The sequence below is a fragment of the Kryptolebias marmoratus genome, linkage group LG14 (genome assembly GCF_001649575.2).
Source record: "Kryptolebias marmoratus isolate JLee-2015 linkage group LG14, ASM164957v2, whole genome shotgun sequence".
Taxonomy (NCBI): domain Eukaryota; kingdom Metazoa; phylum Chordata; class Actinopteri; order Cyprinodontiformes; family Rivulidae; genus Kryptolebias; species Kryptolebias marmoratus.
In genome coordinates, this window is record NC_051443.1 from 22,179,074 (window position 1) to 22,206,082 (window position 27,009).

Here is a 27,009-nt window from a genome sequence, read left to right on the forward strand (position 1 = left end):
GGCCAACATTTCTATAAATCCTTTGTTTTTATTGGTCTTCAGTAATATTCTAATTTTCTGATATGATGAATTTGAGATTTTCATTTGTTGTCATTTGTAATCATCAAAATTAAACGAAATAAACATTTGAAATATATGAGTTTGTATGTAATGAATGAATATAATATACAAGTTTCACTTTTTAAATGGAATTACTGAAATCAATCTACTTTTTCATGATATTCTAATTTTATGACCAGCACCTGTATATCCAGATATTACTGGAACAAAAAAGCCTTTAGAAGAACCTGAACCTTTAAACATACATATGCAGATAATAAAGGTTAACTTTCTTTACCCCCTGAAATTATTATGTATTTTACCAACCAATATATAATAAGGTCAATGAATATGAGCTTTTAACTGAAGGTCACACCAGCATACACCCCAGACGAATTGACAAAATTAGGTTAGGGATATTGGAAAATAAAGGCTTTGCTCTGGTTAAAATTGAGGTCACCTTAAACAGGTAACCTCGATTTTATTGTAAATGTGTAATGCCATAGGAAAAAAAACACCCCCTTTTTGACCATGAAAATTATAAATAGATTGGTCTAAAACCTATCAACATATTTAAATCTAATTTATCTCTACTAATAAATGTTTACGTTGTAAGACATTCTGCTTTGAGGCTTTAATTTTCTCATCAAATAGCATACAATGGACGTGGCATGAGCCTCAATTTAGCTGCTCAAAGGTCTAAAAATACAAAGATCTGGTTAACTTTTTCATAAGGACTTTTTAAAGCTCTCTGACATAAATATAATCACTGAGGAGCCTCCAAATATAACTGGGACACTGGTTTTGGAAAGACAACTGGATTTTATTTTGGTCTCTCTTTGTTGTGAGCATAACAAGAAGAATTTTATTCATCAACACCAAATTGAGTAGAGAGGAGACAAACCCTGATACATAAATTTAAAACTCTGTTCACATGTTTAAACACGAGCACAGTGCTTAAATTTATGTGAACTACAGTTTTAATCCTAACTTTAATTACCAGCGAGTGTAATTTACAGATCTGTCTGTGCTGTGATTATAGATTAAGCCCAAATTATTTATTGCTGTTCAAACGATGGGTCGCACAGAGCCGCACATTCATTAACACAAGGCTGACACTTTAGTATCTTCTGCTCAAGTTGATAGGGGGAGGGTTATTTGCATGATAAATGAATGAAAAACTACATTTGAAAAAAAAAAGTGAACAATTATACAAAGAAATTCAAGTATTTTATCCAATAAAGACAGGTAGATTTGATCATAAAGTACTATTCTGTCCTGGCTCATAAAAGGTTATTGCTGCAGGCAGGAATGACCTCCTGTTCTGATCTTTATTGCAGCAGAAATGACTAACAGTATTCCAAGTTCATCAGTATATTATGCACTGTGGTGTCCATTATTTGGAGCAGTTTGGGAATGTTTCTTCTTCCCACACTCAGCTCCAGGGTTCCAGAGCATTCCCCGACCCAGAGCCAGCTTCCTTCATTTGTTTATTCAGTTTCTTTGAGCCACACTGACTGAGATGCTGCTCCCTCAACAGATGGCTGAGAAGAATGTTGCCAGAGACTCACAGAGAATATGCAACATCTGTTGTCTAGGTGAACACCCAGGTATTTGAAGTTTTCCACTGCTTTCACCTCTCCTTCCTGGAAGAAAATACAACTTATTATCACCCAAAATGGCCACCACAGCCAAGCAACCTTAGAGAACACAAAAATGATAAAACTCAATCAGTTTAACAAATACTGAGCTCAGATAGTACAATGAAACTTTAAAAAAAATCATTTGATCTACATCTACAGCTAATTAAGTATTGAAGTCAACCCAGTTCAAAATGGCTGCCACAGCCAACTGAATTTAGGAAACACAAAAATAGCTATAACTCAGCTAATTTCACAAATATTGAGCTAAATTTTGATGTGAAATTAGATGAGTCATCCTCAACACATGTCTATAGTGCTATCTATTGCACAATATCTTTGCTTATGCTGAGTAATTCTGTGCATGACAAAATCTTATGCAAGTCTGAGGTGTACAAAGGGAAGAAAAACAGGCAGTGTTCATTCCCCTGCAGAGCTCTGGTGCTGCTGACCACCTTCTCAAACACACAATCCTTCAGTCTCACAAACTGGGGTCTCACAGGTAGTAAATAATCCAGATGGTTGTGATGGCATCAAGCTTCTTCCATCTCTAGGGCAAAAGAAGTAGTGTGTCTTAAAAAGTGCTTACTCACAATAAATAGACCATTAATAGTTTCTCTAAGATTTTAATGATGTTCTATGCTGGACTGATGCATTTCTTGTTAAAAGCAAAATATTTTTTTGTCTCTAAACCAAGACAAAATATTTTCAATAGCTGTCAAATGTGGTTAAGGTTAATGATTTGCTCCAGAAACTTTCACATGTGAGTAACACAATGTAACAGTACCTGGGGATCTGCAACATCTGGATCTGCAGCCATGTTCAGACCCTCCAGCTGCCTTTTCTCCTGATTGCTGGAAACAGACAGTTGAGACAGAAAGGCAGAGGGGGGTTGTGTTTCCTGATGTTGGGGGATGTGTTCGGCTATGTTTACGCTCAAAGCTGAGTTGCGACAGGAAAGTTGTGGGTCCACAGTTAAACTGTGAACATGTCTAATAACATGTATCCGGAAATTGGAAACACAAACAAATAAGAGGATTTTTTAATTTTTGGTTGTGTACAAAAGAAAAGATTGGGATCATTGTTGCATTGTGTTTTCTTTATTTGTCAGCTTCTATATAGTATGTCTGACTTGATATTTAATGCTTGGATTTAGATCTACCATTATAGGTCACTCATGCGTGTTAATATAATCAGACATTACTGTACCATTCAGGGGCGCAGCTACTGATGGGTCTTGTTGGACCTAGGCCCATTAAAATGTGTTTTACTTACTGATAAACATGACCTAATGTTTTTTGAACACTTGACATTGTTATTTATAGTACGGATGTGTGTTAATGTTTTATTATACAGTATATGGTTTAGCTCTGATGCATTATATGGACCTCTGACATACATATGCCTTATTAGATTACAACTTGTGTTGGTGCTAGATAGCTATTACTAACCACTATTAACATCATTTTTCAAGCAACAACTACTGCTTTTATAGGAAACCAAACTGACTGTCTAGTGCAAACTAAAGCTGGAAACAAAGCCAATTAGGTTAAACATCTTCTTACGAGTTGTTTTTATCATCTTTACTTTTTACATCTTAAAGCAGAGGTCCAGGCAGGTCTGATTTGGTCCATGTCTGGCTTAAAATGGCAGACTGACATGACTAAGACCCAACCACTGGGTCGGACTCATTCATGCCATTGTTTAGTTTCTGTTATAACAATTGCAACATTCTTTTTTAAAAAGAAACATTACTACTTACATTAGTACTTACTTACTTACTACTTACTTAAATGTGCATTAGTGTTTGTGTTTTCTTGTTTCACTCTGCTTATATCTTCATGTTTTAAAGTAGACCAAGGTAAAAACTGGTTGTGATTTACTTCTAGTCTTTGTTCACAGTGTAGCAGCATTTTAACAGCAATTTGATGTTAACTGCAGCTTTGTTTGGGCTGTGAGTCAAATCTCACTGGAACTGGGGGCAATGAAACACTGTAAACACTACATCCTGATGGATATTCTGTTTCTTTTTGTCTTCATCTGTCTGTAGCCATGGGAGTGCTTATGTCAAAAAAACAACAGGTGGAGAAGGTCCAGAAATGCAGCGCCGTCGTCTCGGCCTTCCAGGCAGGCCTGAAGGATCGCCCAGCCAAACAGGTGGAAGGTGAAGGAGAGGAACGTGAAGGGCCTGCCAAAACTTCAGCCAATCCCGGCGAGAAAAACACAGAGGAGGAGAAACAGGAGGCGTCAGAAAACAGTGCTGGTCCGTCTACCTCCCAGCAGGCCTCGGCTCCAGTAAGGGATGAATGTAAAGCCAACCAGGAGGCTTGGTCGAGGTTACGGGACGGGAAGGGAGTGGAGCCAGAAGATCTGGACAAGAGCCATCAGCTCACGCCTCCTGCTTTTGTACGACCGAAAAGGGAACCCAATGATGACCAGCCTATTGAGGTGGAACTGGACACAAAAGAGCAGGTATTGAATGCTCAAAATTTAGAAACAACTCATTTGATGAGTGTCATGGTTTCTGAAAACACTTTGGATATAAATAAGAGTTTCTCAACTTCTGTTTGCTAGATTGACACTAATATTTAATGTAGAGCCGTATTGCAGACTTCATAACCTTGGATTTTTAATTAATTGCATTTCTTGATCATAACATTACCTGAAAGGACGGTTTTCTGAAAATGCTTTAATTCATCCGCTTGAGTACATCAGTTTTCTGAGTACTGGGCAGCTGCATAAAGGAGCCTATAATTCAAGTTCAAGTATAACATTTATTTGTTCATTGATTTTTAGGAATGTAATAAAAAGAAACAATCTTCATCTTAGCCAGTGCAATAAATATTGTGTGTTTACAGTTTAGCTGACCTGTTGCCAGTGAAACAAAGATGTTGAACACTATCTTCTATCAGAAGTGAGAAGACACAGTTGATTATCTTTGGGACAATGTTTGATGATTTAAATGTTACAAGTAAGAAGTTTGCACCACCTGATGCAATCTTAATTTCAAATAGTCCATTACAGTCTGACACCTCATTAACAGAAGGTTCTGATCTATTGGAATGCTCAAACGCTTGATGTCCTTTTCATTTCTTTACCCTACAATTTTACATAATCAAACACAAATTCATCTAACCTTTGCTAACTTTATACCCAGTGAAAAGTAGCATTTTTGCCTACTTAGCTTTCCATAGTATCCATAGTTATTTAACTCACCCAAACTTTTTTTTTTGTTATACATATGTTATAGAATTCCGTATATGATGAAACACTTACTATGAACTGCCAACTTCTGAGATGAGAGAAAACTAAGATATCAAAGAATCTCTATGGTGTAGCACATAATCTGTTTTTCTCCTGTCAGCCATTACATTAAAGCAGTCAGGTTCTAAAGGTGAGAAAGTATGAGTTCAAAGTTATTTCCCGCAAAAAACTTTTTTTTTCTATTTTGTCGTACTACCAGTGATATGTTGTTGATGTTGTAAGGGTTTCTCACTTCAAGCATCTTGCGGGTGGGCTGCTCCAACTGGCTCTAAGAGGTGACATTTCCAAGGCAAAGCTGACTAACAGGGGAGGGAGTTCCACCAACACCAGCAACTTTTCTATTTTGGAAAGTGTAACGGCTCCCTGGGCCTTGAGAAAAGTTACCAAAAAAAAGAAAAAGAAGAAATATATATCTTATGCAACAATAAAAGATTTTTATTTGTAAATTTCTTGGCTCACATATTCAAATGAGTCAACTATGCTGTTGGAAATGGTACATGGATCAGGATTTATACTGTATCATGTTTATAGCAGAATAAGGGTTCAATATGAAAGGCACACACACAGACAGAAAACATTGATATCAAATTGGCAAAAAACAAAAGGAGCCAAACCAGGAGTAATCAGCCAAAACTATAACAGGAAGAGCAGCCAAAACACAAAAATTCCAAAGACATGTCAAACCTAACCCAGAGGGAACTAAAACCCCAAAGAACAGGACAAATCTAAAATTAGATACCAGCACCACACTCAGAAGTTGAAAGAAAAGCACACATGGAGCGACACTGTTCTTTAATTACAGTTTTTTAATGCTTGGCATAACTACAGAACTTGTTAGAAGAGGGATCTGCCTCTATTTTTTATGGAAAACAAGATTTCAGCTGCTCAATGATCTACAGTCATTGTTGTCTTATTTCTCTTGTTGTAATGTCCTACATGACAGGAGACAGAACTGAACTGCAGGCAGGCCAGTTCAGCACACACTTCAGTGACCACTAAACAGCTCTTTTTATAAGTCAGAAAAAAACAAACTTGTTGGGGGAAACGGTCACCTTGGTGGAAATATCCAGTATTTCTTAAAAATTTCACTGTATGATTTTGCATACCTTCAGATATTTGCAGGTCACCTACATCTCAGATTTTTTTCTCCTTTAACTCATAACACCTGGAACGATCTTTTTCATCTCATTTTTCCAAACGCAAGATGAAACATGGACTCATCTGATCACAAAGAATTTCTTAACTGACTTTCTCTCCATCTGAGTTGATGCCCTTTATAACTTTCTTGCATCACACAGTTTCAGGTTACGATCATGGACACAGTGACTCACTGTATCGAGCCTTCAAAGGTACTCACTGGCCCATGTTTATATATATTGATTAATGTGGTATGACAGTTTCTCATGCAGTGCCACTTCGGAGCTTTGAAGGTTAATCAAATCCAATAGTACAAACTTCCAGAAGGATTGGTACTTGCATTTCAATCTCGTTTTCTTTGCTTCCTCCTCAACTTTTTCTTTTCTGTTTTTGTTTTTCCGTGTTGGAGGTTAGCACCAAATTTTGATTTGCTTACATTTTCTAAATATACTAAATATGGTCAGGAAAAATGCAATAAAAAATGATTACATTTTTTAAGTATCTGTTAAAATGGTTTAAAAAATTAAAATAAAGATGAATGTTTTTGTTGCATTTAGAAATAATGTCCATTTATCAATAGTTCATTATCTTTCAGATTTCAGTTAGTTTTGCTAATTACTATTTTTTGCAGTAGCGTAAATATCAAACTCCAAAGCCACTTTATAATGAATAAATAATGACTAGAATATCTTATTTTTTATGTGTAAAGTCCAACACTCTGAGTTTTCTCCAGGACAGAATGTCTAATAACAAGAGATGTTACAGCCATATTTAAACTATATTCATACTTTGCCCTCTTCTTGACACCCAGCTTTTAACTTTCCCTTCAAACAAGGCCATTTGGGAGAACTATAAACACTTGCCTGCCAGAATAGTTGAAAATCATGCATAATCCAGCCAAAGGAAGAGGAACAAAAAGCAGTTATTACATCTAACTTACATTTTTAGCGCTGTATAGCTTAATGAAAATGGAAGTCAGTGAAATTACCTTAGATGCAATTTTTTGCAGACATAAAACCAGTTTATGAGAGATCTGAATTATCTTATTAATCACACTTTGCTTTGGGGACAAACTCCAAAATGGAAATGGTAGACTAATTTTGGCTTTCTGCATTTTCTGATAGCCACCCAGTGATGAGATGTGTGACGTGTGCGAGGTGTGGACAGCCGACGACTTGTACCCCTGCAAGATTTGCACGCGGGTGTTTCACGACGGCTGCCTGAGGGAGTTAGGCTACCTGCGTGCCGAGGCCTTGCAGGAGATGAGAGATACAGCCCACACTGTCACCGGCTGGAGCTGCTACTATTGTGTGAGTCAGCAGCTACTGGACACCAAACATGCAGCTTCTTCCAGTGCAAATGTGGAAAATAGATCAACAAACAAATCAGATGTATGACGGGTAATGCAAAATACAAACAAATCAATAAATAATTAAAAAACAAATAACTTTTTTTTTGTCACTGAAAGAGCTCTATGTAAAATCAAGTGACACCTAGTGTTCAAACTTTATTTCACTTTCCTAGTTTGTGTGGTGAAACTGGTTGCCACAAAACAAGAAAGACACATTTAGTTTTTTTGTTCAGGCTACTGTTAAAACATATAGCGGTGCCACATAGTTGATTCAGGCATTACCTCACTGGGCTGTGACTGTTGGTGACTAGTCGGTGACCGGCAATGTGAAATGGGAAATAGGTTTCATTCTTGAAGTTAATTTATTCACACATACACATAGTAAAAAAGTTGTTACATGTAAAGTGCGCCACTCTCCTATACTCCTTTAACACTGATATTTTTATTAACAAACTGACAAGCTGCCTCTAAAACATATCTGAAAAAGCTTTGACCTCCAGCTGCTCCCACCTTGCTTAATTTGCACCAACGTAAAAAAAGTAACGTTATCAGAAGAAATTCATTATCCAAGCTGGAAAATCAAGGTGGAAGTGGTAATGACAGCTCAGTTTTTATCTGAGTGTGAACTGGTGAGTGAATCCGCTCACTGTTATTATAGTTGGTTACATTGTGTAACCTTCAGCTTTTACTTGTTACAGCTTATTAAAACCTACAACATGCTGTCAGCTGTAAGTTTTAATTAAAACTGTTGTCTTGTCATTTTGACAATACAGGTCTTTCGTTTTTTCTATTTTTTTTCAGTGCAAAGGAATGGGTTAACTCTATGTTGTTTTTGTGACAACTGACATACAGTATTTTATGTATGTGCATGTGTCCTTTCCTTTTTGAAAGACATATTATAACCAACAAATAACAACACTGTAGTTCATTAAGGTGTTAAGGAAATGAGAAAGAAGGCTGTTAAAACACCAGTATATGAGTCCTCTCTGTGTTTGAACTTTGTGAGATGAAGATTGTGATCTCTTTGAGGTGGCTCTAGTCGGCAATTATCAGTCTGGCTAACATTCTGTTATTGGAAAACTATTACAGCCTCAACTCTAAGTGAGGCAAGATTCTTAACACAACAGCTTCTCATTATGAATTCAAGGCAAATGCTAAAAGAGCATAACTCTCTGCCGATGATCAGCCTGTGAGCAGATAATGCAATCTGTTTTTGTCGAGCATAAACAGCTGCAGTGGTTTTCTTAGAGCTCTGTTCAAAGCGAAGCAGGGACTTTATTTTATTTTTATTTTTTATTATCCCCAAGAAGCAAATTCACTACTCAAAGCTTTCCAAAAAGGAATTGTTTTCACACAATTTAAAGGAAAAGAGATCCTCTTTCTTTGTCTTATAACATAAGAACCTTAAAGACTATTATATATATATAGACACGATGAACTTTATTGATAGTTTCTTTGTCTTCACTGTGTTAAACATAAGACTCAAGGGAAACTGTTCTTTGAGAGAGAGAGAAAGAGAGAGAGAGAGAGAGAGAGAGAGAGAGAGAGAGAGAGAGAGAGAAGAAATCTCAATTAGATTTTGAATTTTGGTCTTTATGGCTACTGAGACGAGCAGTTTTGTTTGCACATGTCAATCATTTGTTACTTCTCTCCCTTCCCTCACTCTCTGTCCCCTCTTGCCTGCCACAACTGACATTTCATTCAACACTGGCTAAATGGACTGAGTTCAAAAGGGTGTTTTTCAGTCGATCTTTTGCAGCTAACCCTTTGGACTATGGTACCAAAGTATAAATAAACAAAGCTTCAAAAATTCAATAACTTATTCTTATTCTTTTGAATTATAGGGAGTCCAGCATGAATTTCACAGTATTAGTAGAAATGGTTAAGAATTAGCTTCATAAGTGGATTATTTGTCCATAATTGGACAGTGAAACCTATTGGAAAACTACTCTAAAATAAATGTAAAATATGTTAAATTAGAGAAAAGATTATTGTGATTTGTTCCATATGTCAATGGGTTTATGTTGTCAGAAAGTGTTCATAACATATTCCTTTTGACCTTCTTCCCAACTGGCAGTCTGTATCGAGCGTATTTGCTTTTTTTAAATTTGTAAATTTTTTTACAGAAGACAGAATAGAAATCACAGGTGTGATAGGTAAAAAGATTGATGGTTTAGTTTCTTGTGATGCCTCTTTAAATCTTGACAGTGAACCAACATGCCGAACAGATGGATCCCCCTCCAAGCAAAATGCAGCAAATATTTCTCCACCTGTGCACTTTCCTGGTTATATAATCAGGATGTTTGCTTTTAAAAACTTTTCAAGGTTTCATCTTAACCCGTGGTGCATTACTCTCTCACTTACTTGTTTGAGAGGAGTCAGTTGGATTAAAGTTGTCAACTTTGATTCAAAAAGCCAATAATTCCTACAGTAATTATTGCAAACGTAAACATAAATAATAAAAAAGATGGTCAGTCATTTTCTTGATTAATAACTACAAGAATGATCAACTTTGTGGATCTGCAAAAGACTTGCCGTTGTGTTTCCCGAGGCATTGTGTGGGGGATGCTGAAGTGCCTGGATAACTTTTAAAGGGTATCTGGTCACTGTACAACCACAGAAAACGCTGTGTCCACATTCTTTGCACAAAGTCAAGCTGATCCTGTTTATGGTGTTCATGGACAGGATCTCATGGAGCGGTTTTGGGCGAGGAGGGTGTCAGATTTGGAATCTCAGGGTCTCGTCTCTGCTTTTTGTGGGTGATGTGGTCTTGTTGGTGTCTTCAATAGGCACTGGGACTGTTTGTAGCCATGTGGGATGTGGATGAGATGAGAGTGAGCTCCTCTAAGTCTGAGGCCATGGTTCTCAAGAGGAAAAAAGGGGGAATGCTGGATAGGGGGTGAGTTCCAGTATCTGAGAGTTTTAGTCATGGGTGATGGTAGAATGGAGCACGAGATGGATTGAGGAGCTCAGTCGTTCGGGGGATCCTAAATTAGAGCTGATAGTCCTCCATATTGAAAGAGTCAGTTGAGGTGGTTCAGACATCTGGTTATGTTGCCTCCTGGACAATTTTCCCAGCATGTCCCACTGAGATTAGACTCTGGGGCAGCACCACAATTCACTAGAGGCACTGTATACCCTTTCTGGCCCAGGATAGCCTTGACATTCTCCAGAGGGTGTTATAGAGTGTAGCGGGGGAAGGGGTATCGGGGTCTCCCTCCTGGACCTGTTGCCTCCATTACCTGACCATAAATTAGCAGAAGATGACAGATGGATGGATGGATGGATGGATGCATGGATGGATGGATGGATGGATGGATCAACTTTGAGAACAGGTTTTAGTGCAAAGTGAAAATATAAAGAGGGGTTTATGTACTGTACAGTATAGCAAGAACATCTATGTTTTTTCATTTGGCAGTTAAATGCAAGTAATTCCTAATAAAATAAAATGACATCAAAATACAACTGCAGTATTTTTTTTCTAGAACCATTCACATTGTTAGAGTGGATGAGCCACTTCCACAGAACACAGAAAACAGCCTCTGTTTCTATTATCTGCAGTGTCCATGCAGTCTGACTCCTCTTGATAAAGACTTTCCCTCCCCATGAAACGCAGCTCAACCCTTGGTCATTGCATAACTCAAACATTGTGTGTGTGTTAGGCTCACTCCAGGCAACACATACAGCTGTAAGCTGCAATCAGTTCATTCCAAATAGATATATTTTCAATATGCATTGCACTAATAGATAGGAAATTGCTTTATAAGCATAATAGATGGTTGACTAGATAAAGAAACTAAGAAAAATGTGCAAAATGTGAATTAATTTGATGTCATGTTTGTGTCTGCCTGGTGGGTATTAGTTTATCAAATGTCATTTATTTCTATGTTGATGCCATGAACCCTTCAGAAAAATATATTATCCTAGGGACTGTTTTATGGGAGGATCCTGTACTGGTTTATTAGGATTTTTTGAATTATTATTTTTCACACGCAAGCACACAATTAAATAAAATCTCCAGCTTATGCTGCAAATATAAGAAACAATTAGAGACTGTCGTTTTACAAAGCAATGAAAAAACAGTGACCGAAAGATGAGTTCTTTGAGGCATCTTTTAAGAAAAAAAAAATGGATACATCACTTTTCACAGCACAGCCATTTGTTAAATTGCTAACATGGGAATAATTCTGCTTCAAGTCTTGTCATTTATTAGATTTATTTTGTTTAGAATTTGATTTTGAGTCACAATGTTGGTTATATATTTATAGCATTTTATTTCTCATCGCATCAATAATTATTTTTCTGAACAGGACAGTCTGAAAGAACTATTTATATAGGCGGAAAGCATAAGATTAGACTGTGTTTTTATTTTTATCCTTCATTCCCCAAAGAGTCTTTTGTGTAATAGAGGACATATTTTCCAGCAGCTGCCTGTAAGTGTATAAACCCTTCAATCGCTTTTAAGGTTACTTTGAATAACATGGATTAAAATCTTACCATACAGACAAAACAACATCATGAAAGCACCGGTTTTAGATGGGCTCTTTGATTGTTTTGCTGGCATTTGATGTTGCTAGGGGTGACGCCTGATGAACATATCTGATTACTGAGGCACAGAAATGTCTGGCGAAAAGAGCAAACAGAGGAAACTGTTTCCTGATGACAGTGTAAACATTTTTGACACTTAATGACATGAAAAAGAATGTTTTATGAACTCTTGAACGAGGGAGCTAGGTATAAACCTAATGAGATGCAGAACCCTAACAGAGTTGTAAATATATTACCTAATAGATATTAAAAAAAGACAGTTTCTCTAAGGGTCAGACTGTTATATCTGCACATTAGTGCATAAATTATAATTAATGCAGTGGTTAAAAACTGCCATCACTGGTAGGACAGTGATAGTTTATATTATAAGAGGTGGCAGAAATCAGCCTGCAGTGCTTTAAAGATAACACATTCGATTTAACACATGCACGTTTAAATGAACTCAAATGAAGCTTATGGAGGGAACTGGTGGCTCAGGCTAATCTGCAGCATTTCAAGCTCAATAAATGATGTCATGTGTTTGAGGAGTGGGAATAACAAAGTCACTGATGAAAAATGTTGCTCTGTTAGACACAAAAGACCAGAAGACTGTCAATGTTAAAATCACTGCTGTTTCCTCAGCTGGCTTCTCCTTTTTGAAATCTGTTCATGTTTGGTTTACAAACAGCTTTTTATTATTAAAAACTGCATGAATTTGTTGGAGGACGAGTACGAAACAGTGTGGCAATAAGAAAGAAACGTCTATACAGTATGACACCATTTGTTCTCTATTCCTAAATCTGTCTTCCTTGAGTTTCCTCAGCTCTGACACTTAATATCTGTGCGTGTGTCGCAGACAGATGCTCTTATCCAGATTCAGTGTTTCATTTGATGATTTCATTGACTTTGGAATGGCCTCAGGGGCCAGATACAGTATGTGATGGTTAGACATTTTATGAGTAAATGGATAAGCAAGGGAAGGAGGAAGGCTTCAAATGAATTTCTTCATAGAAATTAAATTTCTCATTTTTATTAACTGCTTCAAAATAAAAAGTACAAAACCAGACAGAAATCCTCAGCTACTGGAAGGACTGGTTCCCATTTACAGAATCACAACCAACCAAATAACGATTACACACAGTGGCTGTACTCTCAGTCTGTAAATGCAGGTGGACAGTGGGACGACAAGGTGTTGGCAGTTACCGTGGTCTTGGTGACAGGTTAAAAAAAGCAGCAAAGCATGAAGCAATGTGTTGTTGCACACAGTCAGCTCCTGCTGGCTGATATAATGAGACCATGTGTCTCTCCTTAGGTTACCAAAAAGGGAACGTACCGGTTTGTTACGCTTCACAATTTGGTTATTTTGGGTTTCATTGTCTTATCACTCTGTTGTGTCATCAAACAAATCAGACTTTGGTAAAAATGTGCAATTCTTTTTATCTTAGATTATAAGAAAAGCTAAAATGTACAACAAATGTGCCTGTGCACTAAATTGCTTAGCTTAAAGTTGTGTATCTCTGTTTTTCAAGAGTGGGTGGTTGTGTATTTCCATTTTAATTTTCAAAAGTAGTTGCAGAGGAATAAAAAAAACAACAGGAACTGTTGTTGTTGTTTTTTTTTTTCTCTCTCTTTGGTAAAGTTTTATTATACCACTTTTCTGATAAATAATGTATAAAAACGATATGAAAACTTGTGTCCCTTGTCACATTCTTTGTCTCAATATTTGCTGACATTTAGAAGAAAGCTGGAGGGAATTTTAAATGCTACACAAACCTTTACATCATACATATTGTAGCTTTACAGGCTGTTAATAAAATGGAAATGATCATTTAGCCATGCAAAATTGTATCTTTTTTAATTGTATTTTCAGTTATTTCTGTATTTGAAAATGTTTAAATTGATCGTAATGTGTTCATTTTTAACTTCAGGAAGCTGATTAATGAATAAGAGTATTTTCAGTTATCTGACATTATTGTTAATGGTAACGAGGATAACTCTCTTCTCTCACCTCACTCTGCCCTACAGGACAATGTGAATCTTCTCCTAACAGAGGAAGAGATGTACAGTCTAATGGAGACATTCAAACAGTGTAAGATCATCCCAGGTGAGTCACTTAGCATTGGTTTGAAAATACATTTGGTTACAGTGTTAGGCTACCATTTTAGCCTCAGCCTTTCTGACCTGAATGTCTAATTTCACTCATATAGATTTGAACAACCTTTTCTCCAGCAGCATCTTCATGAGGACAGTACTAGTTTAAGTATGTATTCATTTAGAACATTTACAATAATACATGAAGGTGAATTATCCAGGGTGCTCACTTTTTTTTTTTTTTCCAACCACTGTGACCCTGAACAGAAAGGTGCATAAAAATAGATGGACAGACAGAGGAGCAGTTATCTGCTTGCTAAACCAGTTTGGTGGTCATAGCAAATGCTGTTAATGCTACATATTAGGATGTCGTTCATATTTCTGTTTCTTAAACAGCTTAAACTAAAATATTTTGCTTTCTGTATTTTAGCTAAGACTTCCCACAGTAAAGAAAATGTTATTAACTTTATAATAAATAGTGTATTTTAAAACATACTTTTAAAGTTTACAACTTAATATTGTTGTTGTTTTTGTGACATCCTAAATTGGCACAGAACCTCTTCAGTTTCCCAAGTTGTTGTTCGACAACTTGGCAGGAAAGCAGTGGGAGGTGGCTTTGCTTCTCTTACACATGAATCATCATGAACTAATTACGTCTAGGAGACTACATGCCTGATCTGATCTGATGTGATGAATTGCCCCTTGCTGTTGTAGAGTCATGCCTGGTGTCGGACGAGCTGCTGCAGTACCGCCACTTTGTATCCAAGCAGCAGTTTGATAAGGACCTGAGTGATGAGCAGGAGGAAGAGGTCCTGGCCCAATTTGCTTCTCTGGATCCTGAGAAAAAGGGTCACATCGAATGGTCAGACTTTCTCTACTTTGAATCTCTGGCTGTTTTGAGGAAGTTTCGATCTGAGGTATAGTATTGGTTATTGAACAGAACAATAAATAAATAAATATGATAACTAGAATGCAGGTTGCACCATTCTTGATTTTCTTACATCATCCCATCTTATGATTCACTCCATGTTCTGAAACTCAACCATGACCTGTGGTGTTAGATTAGGATGTTGAGATTTGATGATTGCCACCAGGCATGGTGTATAACAGTCCAGGCATGTTGTAATTCTAAGAATGGTGTAACACTTTAATTACATTGCAAAAGTGTAGACAAGTTTTAAATCTTTTTGATTGAACAATACACTCCTAATTGCTAATCATCTAAGTGTTAAAAACAGTGTAATTCTGGCTTGTATCCAGTTGTTTTAATTAGTCATTTTATTGTTACTGGTTGCTACCACAGAACAGTTTTAATATTAGTCTTTTTGTAAGGCTCAGGGGATAAAATTTGGATTTAGTAGACAAAAGCATCTCTGGGGTAAAGCGGTGCCTGCAGATTATATCAGTCATTGCTAATGTGATTGAGAAAGATTTAAGCAAAAAGCTCTAAATAATTCCTTTACTGGGCTACTGAAAGTGGATGGAACTGAAGGTAGATGGAATTAATATGAGTACTGTAATCTCACACACTTTTAGGATTATTTCTTTCTTTTTTTTTCTTCTTTTTTAATAGAACTCATTGGTGCGACTATTGACTGCAAAGGAACGGAACAAGGCAAGGTCCGTTTTCCTTGGTCTGGAAAAAGATGGTGTGATCACAAGAGCCGAATGCCGTCAGGGCCAGCAGTCCTGGTTCCACAAACTCAAAGACTCACAGTCCTGCAATGTGAGGTGAGGACGCCGCACGTCACTGTTAATGCCAAGACTTTGGGGATGCAGGATCTCATCTGCATGCAGACAGCAGCTGGTAGATAAAGAAAAAAAAAAACAGTTGGGCAGTTTAGAAAATAGAGATAGGGAGAAGGAAACAAGATAACAAGCTGTGTTCATTTCTCATCACATATGCTTCATCCAGTGGCCATAAGTCAAGACAGCATCTGATTTTATTGATGTATTCATTGCAAACTGTCTGACACTGCTTCCAAAAAAGTTGGAACACAAAAAATGGAAAATACAGTGCAATGATTTGTAAAGAAAAAAATACACTGTCTATTCAACTAAAAATAGTATAGAAACAACAGATAAAATGATTTTAAAATATAAAATTTGAATTATATGCTAGCAAAATGTTTCAAAAGAAAGTTTAAACAGGAATATGTTTACCACTGTGTTGCATCACCTTTTTTTCTACTTTTTACAATTTTGCTATTCATTTGGACATTTTTTATTTTTTTGGCATTTCAGTAAACATTTTTTTGTTTCAGGTATCCACTCAGTTCATTATGCTAGAAGTGTTTTTTAGTGGCTAAAAGATCTGAAGTACTGGCCAGATGGCTTTGCAATTAGTCTGTACTCCAAATTTAAGTGTTTTTTTTATTTATTTATTTTGTGTATTTTAATTGCATAGTCTCATGCCAACACATTATGTCAAATGTCAGTATGTCAAATTTCATATAGTCTGTTTGATGTTTTAGTTTGGAGCTGTTTTTTCCATGTTTCAACTTCTTTTAAAATGTGTTGTGGGCAGCAAATTGAAAATGCCTTTTTTTCCTTCTACAAACCTTATTTCTCAAGTTTAACATTTTGGATGATATATCTGCAATATTCATGACCAAAAACAAGATTTAAGTTGTTTGAAAGCCATTGTAATCATATTTAAAACTTGCACAACCTTACCAGAAATGGGGTTGCCACATGATAACATAAGTTTGTATTATATGCAAATTTTGCTTTACTTTTTCTTCCAATCTTACTGTACTTTGATCACTCGTGCCTCAAGAGATTTCGGCATGAGATACTGTATGTCAGTCATATAACTGCTTGGAGTGATACTAACTAAACATACATACTGGCTTTAAACCAATACCCTCTTCTAGAATGGGGGGCTCAAAAGTGCAATAATTTCATATTTTTTCATGTAATATTCATTTGCTTTGTATTTAAAAATTTCACCTTTAACTTCTTAAAAAACAATCACACAATTAAATAAAAATTAAAGTTGTCAAATGAAAGTGGTCCTAATTTGACCTTTGCCAGCAAATCTGCAGTTATATGTAGTTTTTCTTAATCATCGGCAGAAGATACTTTGCTTGCTAGTCATGCTTCTCTTGTCACTAAAAATGCATAATTGACCAGAGAGTAGCAGAGAAAGACAATATAATAATGTTGTTTTCTTGTCACAGTGCAAAAAAAAAAAAAAACATTCAGCTGAAATAGATAAATGAAGGAACAAAGGCATTATTTCTGATTTTCATGAAGACAAGCACAGAATGTAATAACTATTCTCACCACAGCAAAAGCAATAAATAAAAAGGGTACAAATAATAGAACATTCAGGCTTTTGTCAAACTCACCCTATTTAAATAATGTCCAGTTGAGAAATAATTAAAAATCAGCCAGCTTCTCACTTCATATCAAAGTCACAGGCACAAAGCAGTCAGTCAGTCTGATGTTTGATATCCTTTGGTTGCAGAGCTATGTGTGCATGTGTTTGTGTTTTTGCAGTTTAAGTTTGAAATAGATAATAGCTTAGGCACAATAATGCACACATCATGTGAGCAACAACTTTATGCAACAATCTGAGGGAAAAAAAAATGTATCTGAACGATAGTGGTCAGACTGGATCAAAGCAGCGACAGAACCTGAAGGTAGAGCAATCGGGTGCAACATTACAACAAAGAGAAAATTTAAGTCAAAGCCTTAAAGGGACAGTTCAGATTATTTGAAGTGGAGTTCTTTGGAAATGTTATGAACAATAAATGCCTTGCCTGTTTTAAATAGCTCTTTGAACAGCCTCAGTTTGGAACAAGGGAATTTAATTCTGGCTGGACTGATGAGCTCATGCTTGTCCAAGTGGGGCTTAGCTCAAAGTCTGCTGTCATCTAAAACTAACGCCAGTCTCAAACATTTCATAGTGGTTCATGTGAACTTTGTTTTATAAACCATAGCATTGCTGTCAGTCTGGCGTCAGACAAATATTTATATAGAATTATGTGGTTATTTGCAAGCATAAATAGTGGCAGCAACAGCTAGATACAAGACTTCTGGTGCAGCGTGGGGCATTTTCAACACAAATATCATAATTCTGTCAAAATAACCATGCAATGTGAAACTGAAGGTGATAGAAAAGTTTGTAAAATAGAATTTGCATGAACTGAGATTTGCATTGCTTTAACAAGGCATCATTCCATTTTGGTCTGTGTCCTGCTTAGATTACGGTAGCCATTATCTTGTCAATCTGGTAGGAAATAAACTCTTTCTCCAGACTGAGTTAATTTAAAGAGCTACCTACAACAGGTAAGATAGTAATTGCTCCTAATGTTTCCACAGAACCCCACTTAAAAGGATCCATACTGTCCCAATAAAGACAAGTTAACATAACAGGAATGTTTATTTTTAAAAACAGTCTTTTATGCATTCTTATTTGACAATTTTATAGGCAAAATGTTCTTACATTTTTTTTGCATTTTTAATCTATATTATAATGTTGTTCACTTTATATATTATAGGAGCAGCAACAAAAAGAGCACAGTTTTATGTGACTGTATCGGATAATTCTGACAATAATGATCACTTTACCCTTTATGTTTTTACTTTTGCAGGCCTTGTTCTTTAGAGTTATGATAAAATGAAAACAAAACAGCTCTGACTTTCTTGTATTACTTCTTACAGGTATTTGAATTCAGTAAACCATTAGTATTATTACAAAACCCTGCACTGAAACAACAAAGTCAATGAGCTGCTTAGTGATTTATGTATTATTTTGAAATTCAAGAAGCAAATTATGTTGGATCACTTTAAAAAAAAAACTATACATACAGTATACATATATATAAGACATATTAAGAGAAAATTTAATAGATATTCAAATTGAAAAACCCTCACATTTGTGCTGTAATACAAGTCCATTCCTCTTCACTGAAATCTAACTGTGTGTGCATGCTTGTTTGCTGTCCAACCTCTTGTGCTGTGCCCATCGCATACCTCTCACCTATTCCCACAGACTCATGGGATTCTGCTCTCCTATGAATTGTGGGTGAGTGTGACTCAGTGCTGCATGGCTCGTCTCGTTTTTCCTCATTTCAACAGCTTTCAGCACTCTACAGTCCTCTGGGAGTCTCAGACAAACTCTTGATTTAGATTCAGAAAGGAGAGAGAGAGACGGTGAAAACCCTCTTATCTCCAAAATGACTCTGGACATAAATCAATCATAGACGCAGGGAACCCTGAATGAAGTTTAAATGTACTCATTGCAAAGTATGAAATCCAACATAGAGAAGGTTATCTTGAACGACATTAAATGGTGCAGTTTGAAAGAGTTTACTCCAGTAACTTTCCAGACATACTGATATGCAATTATGAAATGCAGGTACGCATCCAATGTAAACAAAGCACTCTGAATCTGCTGAAAACCACTTGAAACCTTGAGTCACATGACTTACTTACATTAGGCTGGCTGTAGTCTGTGTAGGTAAACATATATGGTGGAATCAGACAAGCGTAGAATCTCAGAGAAGATGTTTAGATGGATATATAAGAGTTAACTGCTGTTAAATGTTTGCAAACAAATGTTTAATTTAAGGACACATTACCCATCAAAGTTGTATGGATTTTGCTTATTACTTCATGAAGTAACTGATTTTCATGACTTTGCAATGAGTACCTTTACTGAGCAGAATGTGAAGCCTTTGTGTGTGGATTATGTTACACACAGGCATGGCTAAGATTTAGGCTGGCCTCTAGCTATAGGGATAAGAAACAAACAAAAAAAAAAAAAACACGTTATTTTTATTGGGCCTGACTTGACCAATGACGTGGTAGATGTATGGAGGTTGTGAGAGTGCATCGTCTTCATCAGGTCCATGCCTAACACTATACTGCAGCCCATTCAATACTCATTAAATCAGAAAGCATTGTGTGATTGCATAGTTACATTCACAGCATGAGAATGGAAAGCAATAAAAAAATAAATAAATTAAAAGTCAATAGATTAACCAAATGGGCTTCTATTTAATTTTAAAGTCCATTATTTTTTGGGGTTTATGGTGAAATTGAAATTAATAGAGTTTGCATGTGTTCCTAATCTGTTTCAGAGTTACAGCCAAAAATGTGTTAATTCATTAGCTTTCATTAAGCTTTATTGAGTAAACCATTTGTGCTACACTTACCAAATTTATATGATTTTGACTGTTACAAAAAAAAAAGCATCTACCAAAACCGGGGGGTGGAGTCTTTAAAACTAGTTTCAATGATTATTTGACTTGAACAATATCAACCACTTATCCATCATCCTTAATTGATTGTTAAATTAGTGCCAAAGCATCTGCTTCTTTCTTTGTGAATTAAATGTGTTGTTTTATGCAGCAACACTCTTAAATTTAAGGAAGATAATTAAACTGATGATCATTTATACTAATGTTCTTATTTAAATACATGGAATGAGAATATTATTGTTGCATTTACCCTTTTAACTGTTTTACCTCCTTTTTTTCTTTTAACTTCAGTGCAGTTGTCTTTAATTGATTATACCAACCTGTCCTAATTGTCTGTCATGCTTCTGTTCTCTGTTTGTGGTTCAGTATAAGTCATGTTGGCCCCATATGTGAAAGCAGCCCAGCCAGCTCTGACAGTGAAAGGAGCAAGAATGATGAAAGCAGGTTTGTTCTTTTGTATTTTTTTAGTTAGTGTGCGTGGTTAAAATGGATAAAAAAGACATTTCTTTTTCTGTAGTTTTTTTCTCACAAGGTTTGATTTTTAAAAGAGCTCCGCAGACAGCTGCCAAATCTAAAGAACATTCTTCACATTTCTCCCATTTAACTGTTGTCACTGTGAGACACATTAATTTTGAGTGAAAAATACAACCCAGAATGCCCCCAGAGGGACAGTGATGACCTGCCCAAGAAAAACTAAACTAGCAACCTAAAATTTTCTTACTAGAGCATGACAGCAAAACCTCTTTGGGATAATAAGACTTTTGAGACTTTTTTTTTTTTCAGCCCACATTACATGGTTTTTCAGATAATGTACCAGCTGGCTCCAGGGATCCCTAATCACAGAAAGTAAGCTACATAGGGAAGTTGTATTAGGCTGAACACTAATTAACAGTGCATGTTTCATTTTTATAACTTAATTTGCAAAGCATCAAGAGGGATATTACCATAAAACAGAGGCTTAATACTTGCTTGAATGGAATTGTTTTATTGAATTAAAGGGTGTTGTATGCTGTGTGCAAAGCAAAAACAAGGTTTTTAAATGTTTTGATAGAAATAGCCAGCTCAAGTCAAGCATGAGCTTGAACTGTATGCTCTAATGGTTCCACCTATATTACATTGGAAGGGTTAGACCAAATTTGATGGAAAACATTAGCCTTTTTCAGGTTTTTCAAAGGGGTTCATCTTCACTTTGATGATCTTGCCAAAGACCCCTGTCTTTCCCTGTTTTATGCTTCAGAGCTTTGTCTTGTTTGAATAAAACTTTTCTGCTATTCTGACATCCTGAGTACTCTTACAAGAATTTGTTTCAGAATTGCTAACATTTCTCTGCATCCTTTTTTAGTCATCTGGTTCCTGTCTCTGAACAACCTGTGGTTTTTGCTGTGGTTTGGCTGTCAGGTGGTAAAAAAAAATGATATTTTGTTCCAAGTTTTGTGTTCATTTGAAAAAGGGATTTCCATGGGGCTTCTCTATAGCAAAGGCTTGTGAAGTTCTGTGCCAATGAATGTCCTTTACTCAGGATTTTAAAATGCTGAAACTGTGTCTGTTTCTGGACACTTTCAGTGCTGATGAAATTTAAATTGATTCTTCTTCCATGTCTGTTCTTTCATGCAATATTGTTTTGTACGACCATAGAAAAGCATTTGATCTTGTTTCATTGTCTTTTGAAGATACACCAATCAGTTATAATATTATCAGCACTCAATTTAAATTGAGTGGGCAATTTGTTCTGGCACCAAGACAACTTTAAACAGACATGAACAAAATATAAAATATAAAGGAAACATCTGGGGAGGATAGAAAAGGGATGAGAGGTGTTAATATAAATCCTTTGAGCCAAGTGGATGGTGCGTGGTGTTTCTAGATTAGGCTTCCTTCCCACGGAAACAATTCGATGCCATGAGATTGGTTTGTAGGGAGTTTTGGGGCCAAGTGACTATCCCAGCCTCTCTGTTGTGTGCTTTTTGGGGAACTGCTGTCCTGCCAAAGAGTTGCTAAAGAAACCTGCTGTCATGTGTGGCTGCAATTGGTTGGTTCTTTATGGTCAATGAATGGCAATATTTATGTGAATGGTAAAATGCCAGTTTAGAAGCAGGATGCACCTGATCACTGTTGCAAATATCATGACAGAATGTTCACAAACATATGGGCTATCTTAGATTTTACAATTGAAATGTTAATAAACACCCCAAGCCCTATGGTATATGGGAAATTACGAACTCTGGTGTTTTATATATATATGAAACATTCTGGTTGATGTGCACTAATCTGTAACCATTATAATCATAATGACCTTTGTGTAATTAAAACATTTTATTTGTATTCAACAGGCCAGTGACCTGGGCAGACTTTTTAAGGGAGAGTGCCATCTACATCTTGGCTGCACGGCCCAATAGTTCTGCCATGCACATCCGGTTGCCACTATAGTCCTGAGATTGTCTGCTGCAGCCTGCAGAGAGAGGAAGAGTGATAGAGTCCACAGATGAGCGGGGAAGACAGATGTGCTGACATGATGTCATGAGGACTGAGACTTAAGAAACTGGATGAAGCATTGAGGAGTAGCAGAAGAAACAATGAACATGAGCTTTCCCTCTTCTGTGTCACTTCAACACCAAAACACAGGCAGCACACAACACGTTTGATAGACAACATGAGTGACGGCAGCTGTCACAGGTCCAAACTTCGAGAGTTTCCAACTAATGTTAAAGATCTGATGGGATAAACTCCATCCCACTCACAATTAGTAAGTGATATTTCTTAAACTCTGGGTGTCTTCACAGACAGAGACAAATCCAGGTTGCTCAAAGTGGCACAATGCCATGTAAGCTCTGTAACACACCTTTTTAAAGTGGGCGCATTAGTGTGACAGCTTTTACTATTTCAAGTATTCATCACTTTGGGCCTCATCGTGTACTATTTAAACTTAATGACACTATATTGGGATTGTGTTTCACAATAATAATTTTCATCACACTGCTGCACAGAGCCCCTTGCAAATTCATGCTATTCACCGAACTGCTTTACATACCAGTATAAGTTAATACACATTAAACAGCTGTATTTATTCCTGTATCTTATGATGTATCCTCTGTTTCTCCCACTCTCATCAATGGGTCTGTGTTCTTCTAAATTACTAACTGTGAAAAAGAATGAACATTAATGAACGTTAACCCTGTAAGTGACATGTATATATCCTACAGTATAGTACGTATTGCTCCTGTTGTGCTCTCAGAGTTGCACTAAGCCAAGGTAGAACCAGTTGCTTGTCCTGTTCTAATCACAATATTCACACTGTGGGATATGAATGAGATGCAGTTAAACTATTGTTTGACAAAAACACTGTAATGAGTAACTGAAGGAAAGTGTAACATGAGAGATGCATTTTTTCCTTTGCTAATGAGCAGAAACACTTTAAATATCGTCATGAAAAGTTGTATAATGAGGCATTCTATAAGGTTACAGAGTGTAAATGAGAATTCCCTTTAAACCACTGGCCATTGTGTAGTGTTCATAAAGGTTGTATGTAAACTAAATGATAGAAATGAAATGAAACCTGGCAGTCAGAGAGATATGTCAATGTTGAAATAAACACTAGGCATTTACACGTGTTCAGAATCTTCTTTTGAGTGTACCATGCATTATTGTTATTGTTGTTGGCTTAACTACATGATGTTCTCTCTTGAAAGCTTTGGGGTTCATCTTTAGGGTTACATAAATACAGATACAATATTTAACTTGAAATGTATTTTTGCACCAAATACAGTGTTAGTTCTGAGAACTGAATGATTGTTGAAATATGCTGCAGAAGCTAAAACTGAGCTGAAAGCTAAATGTAGCCAAAAAGTTGCTGAAGTAAATCTTATCTCAGTGTACATAATAGGAAACATTGTTGTAAATGAAGTTAAATAATTTGAAAAGTACAGGAGTTCCAAAAAAGTCATAGCACCCCTTCCTTGATGAGTTGAACATTTTGATATACGAACATTTAAAATAGCACAAGTATGCAGAAGCAGTTAGGTACCAAAAGCTGTTTGCAAAAAAAAAAAAAAAGCAACACAATAGTGTGAATACACTACGCTGAATCAGCATTCACACTAGTAAATAAATATGCAAAATACAAATACAAATAAGCAAATACAAATATGTAAAATTTTCATACTGACATGTTTTAAAAGCATAGTTTTCTTGAAGATAAAATCAAAGCATAGAGCATAAAAAGATGATGATTGCTGCATAAGTGTAATAATGTTGTGGTTGATTGAAATAAAATAATCTACTTGTACTGGTAACTGGTAACTAAGGTTGTTTCTGAAGACACACTGTGCTCGTTTTGTTGAAAAATAATTTCACGTTTTTTTTCTGTCTTCTATAATTTGAGGGTCTCATCATCTAGGGCTTTTGAATTTTCATATTTTTTGTATGATTTTAAATTTATTATCAAAGCATGATATAAACCAGTAAATCTTTCTGGAGAGAAGCAAAATCTGCAGTGGTCTTTACTTCTGTAGAAGAAGAACCATTTAGCACCTCAGTGCACTCACTTTTTTCTACTTTTACTGTGAATGATTACTCAGATTCTAGATATCAAAAGTAGCCTTTACATTGTCACCTTGGAATTACAAAAGTTCCCACTGACACGTTTGCCAAATTGAATTCTCAAAGAATCTTTTTTTTCTGTGATAACTCATTTATAGAATGTGAATTTTTTAGATAGATGGACATTCAAATGAGAAAAAATAAAACTTATGTTCAAGACGTGAAACTCAAACCCAGGGTTCTACTTATAAACTTACCTGTAATTAATCTGAATGCACACAAGAGGACTAATTATTCTAATTATTCAAGACCCAAAATTTGATGGTTATGAGCAACTTCGTGATTAAAGATTCAAACATCAATCTTAGTAAAAAAAATATTCTAGGACTTGCTGATTAATTTAATTTCAAGGTTCTAAGATAATATTGTGAAGTACTGTAGCTTATAGTGAAGTAGCATATAATGATTGTCTCAACTCTAAATTGAATTCTGACAGTTTGTGATTCAGTAAACCTTTATTATGTTTGAAAAATGCAAACAGACATTTTTGCTACTTTTGTTTAGTTTGGGTCCATCTTTAAACCCACAAACTGTTCGGAGTTAGTGTCTTACTTCCAGTAGGCAGCAGCCAGAGTGATCTCAGTTTGGAAAACCAGTCAGAAATTGTTAACTCAAGCCTTAAAATGTTTAAAACCATTCAAGCAATGGTTATAACGTGATGGATTTCAATACTGTATCAGTTTTGAATGGCAGTACTCTGTCAAATTATACTAAGTCCATTTAGCAACATGGCATTGTACATAAAACATGTAGCAACAGATTCTGGATTATGTTTCAACATGGACAGTCATTAATTAATAACCATTTGATTCAAACATTTTTTTTTAGTTTGAGTTGTTTTAGATGGAAGAAAATGTATTCTAAATTATCCCTATGAGTAACCGTTTGCTTCAGTCCTGAATGAGAACCAACTCTTGATGATCCATGATGAAGATGCTGTACTTTGTCAGCAGTATGAATTTGTAGCTTCAGTCTGTGTAGTTATGACTGTTTTTTTTATTTTTATAATAGGTAATTGGAAAACATTAATCAGATTATTAGCTTGGGTTTATGTTAAAAATATAAAATCTATAAAAATTAGACTTTTTATAAGCAGAAGCTGCTGCTCTTACTGGTGAGAATGAGCTCTCCTGTTTACTTCAGTGAATCATCAGTCATTGTTGTGCCATGCTAGAATGGAAAGTTTGACAGACATGACAGTCAATTTACAAATGCAACAGAGTAGCACTGTAAATAGTTGTCGAGATATTCACTTCCAAGCTCTGTTCCAAATGACTGTACAGTAGCTTGATGCTTAGAATGTTAGAGCTATTGCTATGTCACATACAAAATCTTTATCATTCAATGCATAAAGTCTCAAAAAATGCAAGTTTTCAAGAAGTTAAAAGCACATGAAAAAGAAAAAGTTACAATCACAATGCAGACAGAAGTTGAGTGCTGACTTTGAGTGCCACTGCTGAACCTTGCACCTGCTTATAATTAAAATGGAAATGACTGCCTCTCATTACACCAACAGGATACCGTCATCCTGATGGGTTTCCCAAATGAAGGATTGAACAGAAGGTGTGCCTACCATAAAGACTTATGAAACAAAGCTAACTGATAAAAATGCATGAAGAAACATTATTTGCTTGAAGCTTTCGTTACTTTTTCATCTGTTAGTAAAAGAAGGGCTAGAACAAAGTCTAGCTGTTGCAATATTCCAAATGTTAAACACTTGACACTTAGTAAATTAACAATACTATAGCAGATACCTGAAACCGGTAAGTACCATAATATTTCCAGACACTGACAAAACCAAACTGGCTGGTCAGGACTGGATGGTTGAACCTGAACATTTAAAAAGACTTCAGAAGTAGAATCGCTGTAAAGTAAAGAACGTATAATGGTATGGGCTGCTATTATTGACACATACAGTAGCTTCTTTGACACTTCAGCTTCATAAAAAACTAAAAATTCATGTTCTCAGCCAGCTCCTAGTTTCTGCACAATGCTGTATTCAAGCAGTGATGCAGAAATAAATCTGCAGCATTCAAACACATTGTGGTGTTTATGCAGGACAATGCCCCATCTCATGCCACCTAGCGCTCTGTGCCTTGGCTAGCCACAAAGTCCTGAAAAAAATCAAAATAAAAAAATGCTTGAATAACAA

At 36.0% G+C, this 27,009-nt stretch overlaps 1 protein-coding gene across 3 annotated transcripts in view; it reads left to right on the forward strand.

The window, feature by feature from the left end:
• phf24 (PHD finger protein 24) overlaps positions 1-23,865 on the forward strand; it is a 35,818-nt gene extending 11,953 nt beyond the window's left edge. For 2 of the 3 annotated variants that reach the window (XM_017425540.3, XM_037979614.1), the window contains exons 2-9: positions 3,730-4,151; positions 7,205-7,390; positions 13,984-14,062; positions 14,764-14,966; positions 15,623-15,780; positions 19,052-19,084; positions 20,628-20,705; positions 22,592-23,865. In XM_017425540.3, coding sequence (XP_017281029.1) covers positions 3,732-4,151; positions 7,205-7,390; positions 13,984-14,062; positions 14,764-14,966; positions 15,623-15,780; positions 19,052-19,084; positions 20,628-20,705; positions 22,592-22,688 — 1,254 coding nt within the window. In that variant the 5' untranslated portion in view covers positions 3,730-3,731 and the 3' untranslated portion in view covers positions 22,689-23,865. The remainder of the gene's footprint in view (positions 1-3,729; positions 4,152-7,204; positions 7,391-13,983; positions 14,063-14,763; positions 14,967-15,622; positions 15,781-19,051; positions 19,085-20,627; positions 20,706-22,591) is intronic. The other variant, XM_017425542.3, reaches the window with a different exon arrangement.
• The last annotated feature ends 3,144 nt before the right edge of the window (positions 23,866-27,009 follow it).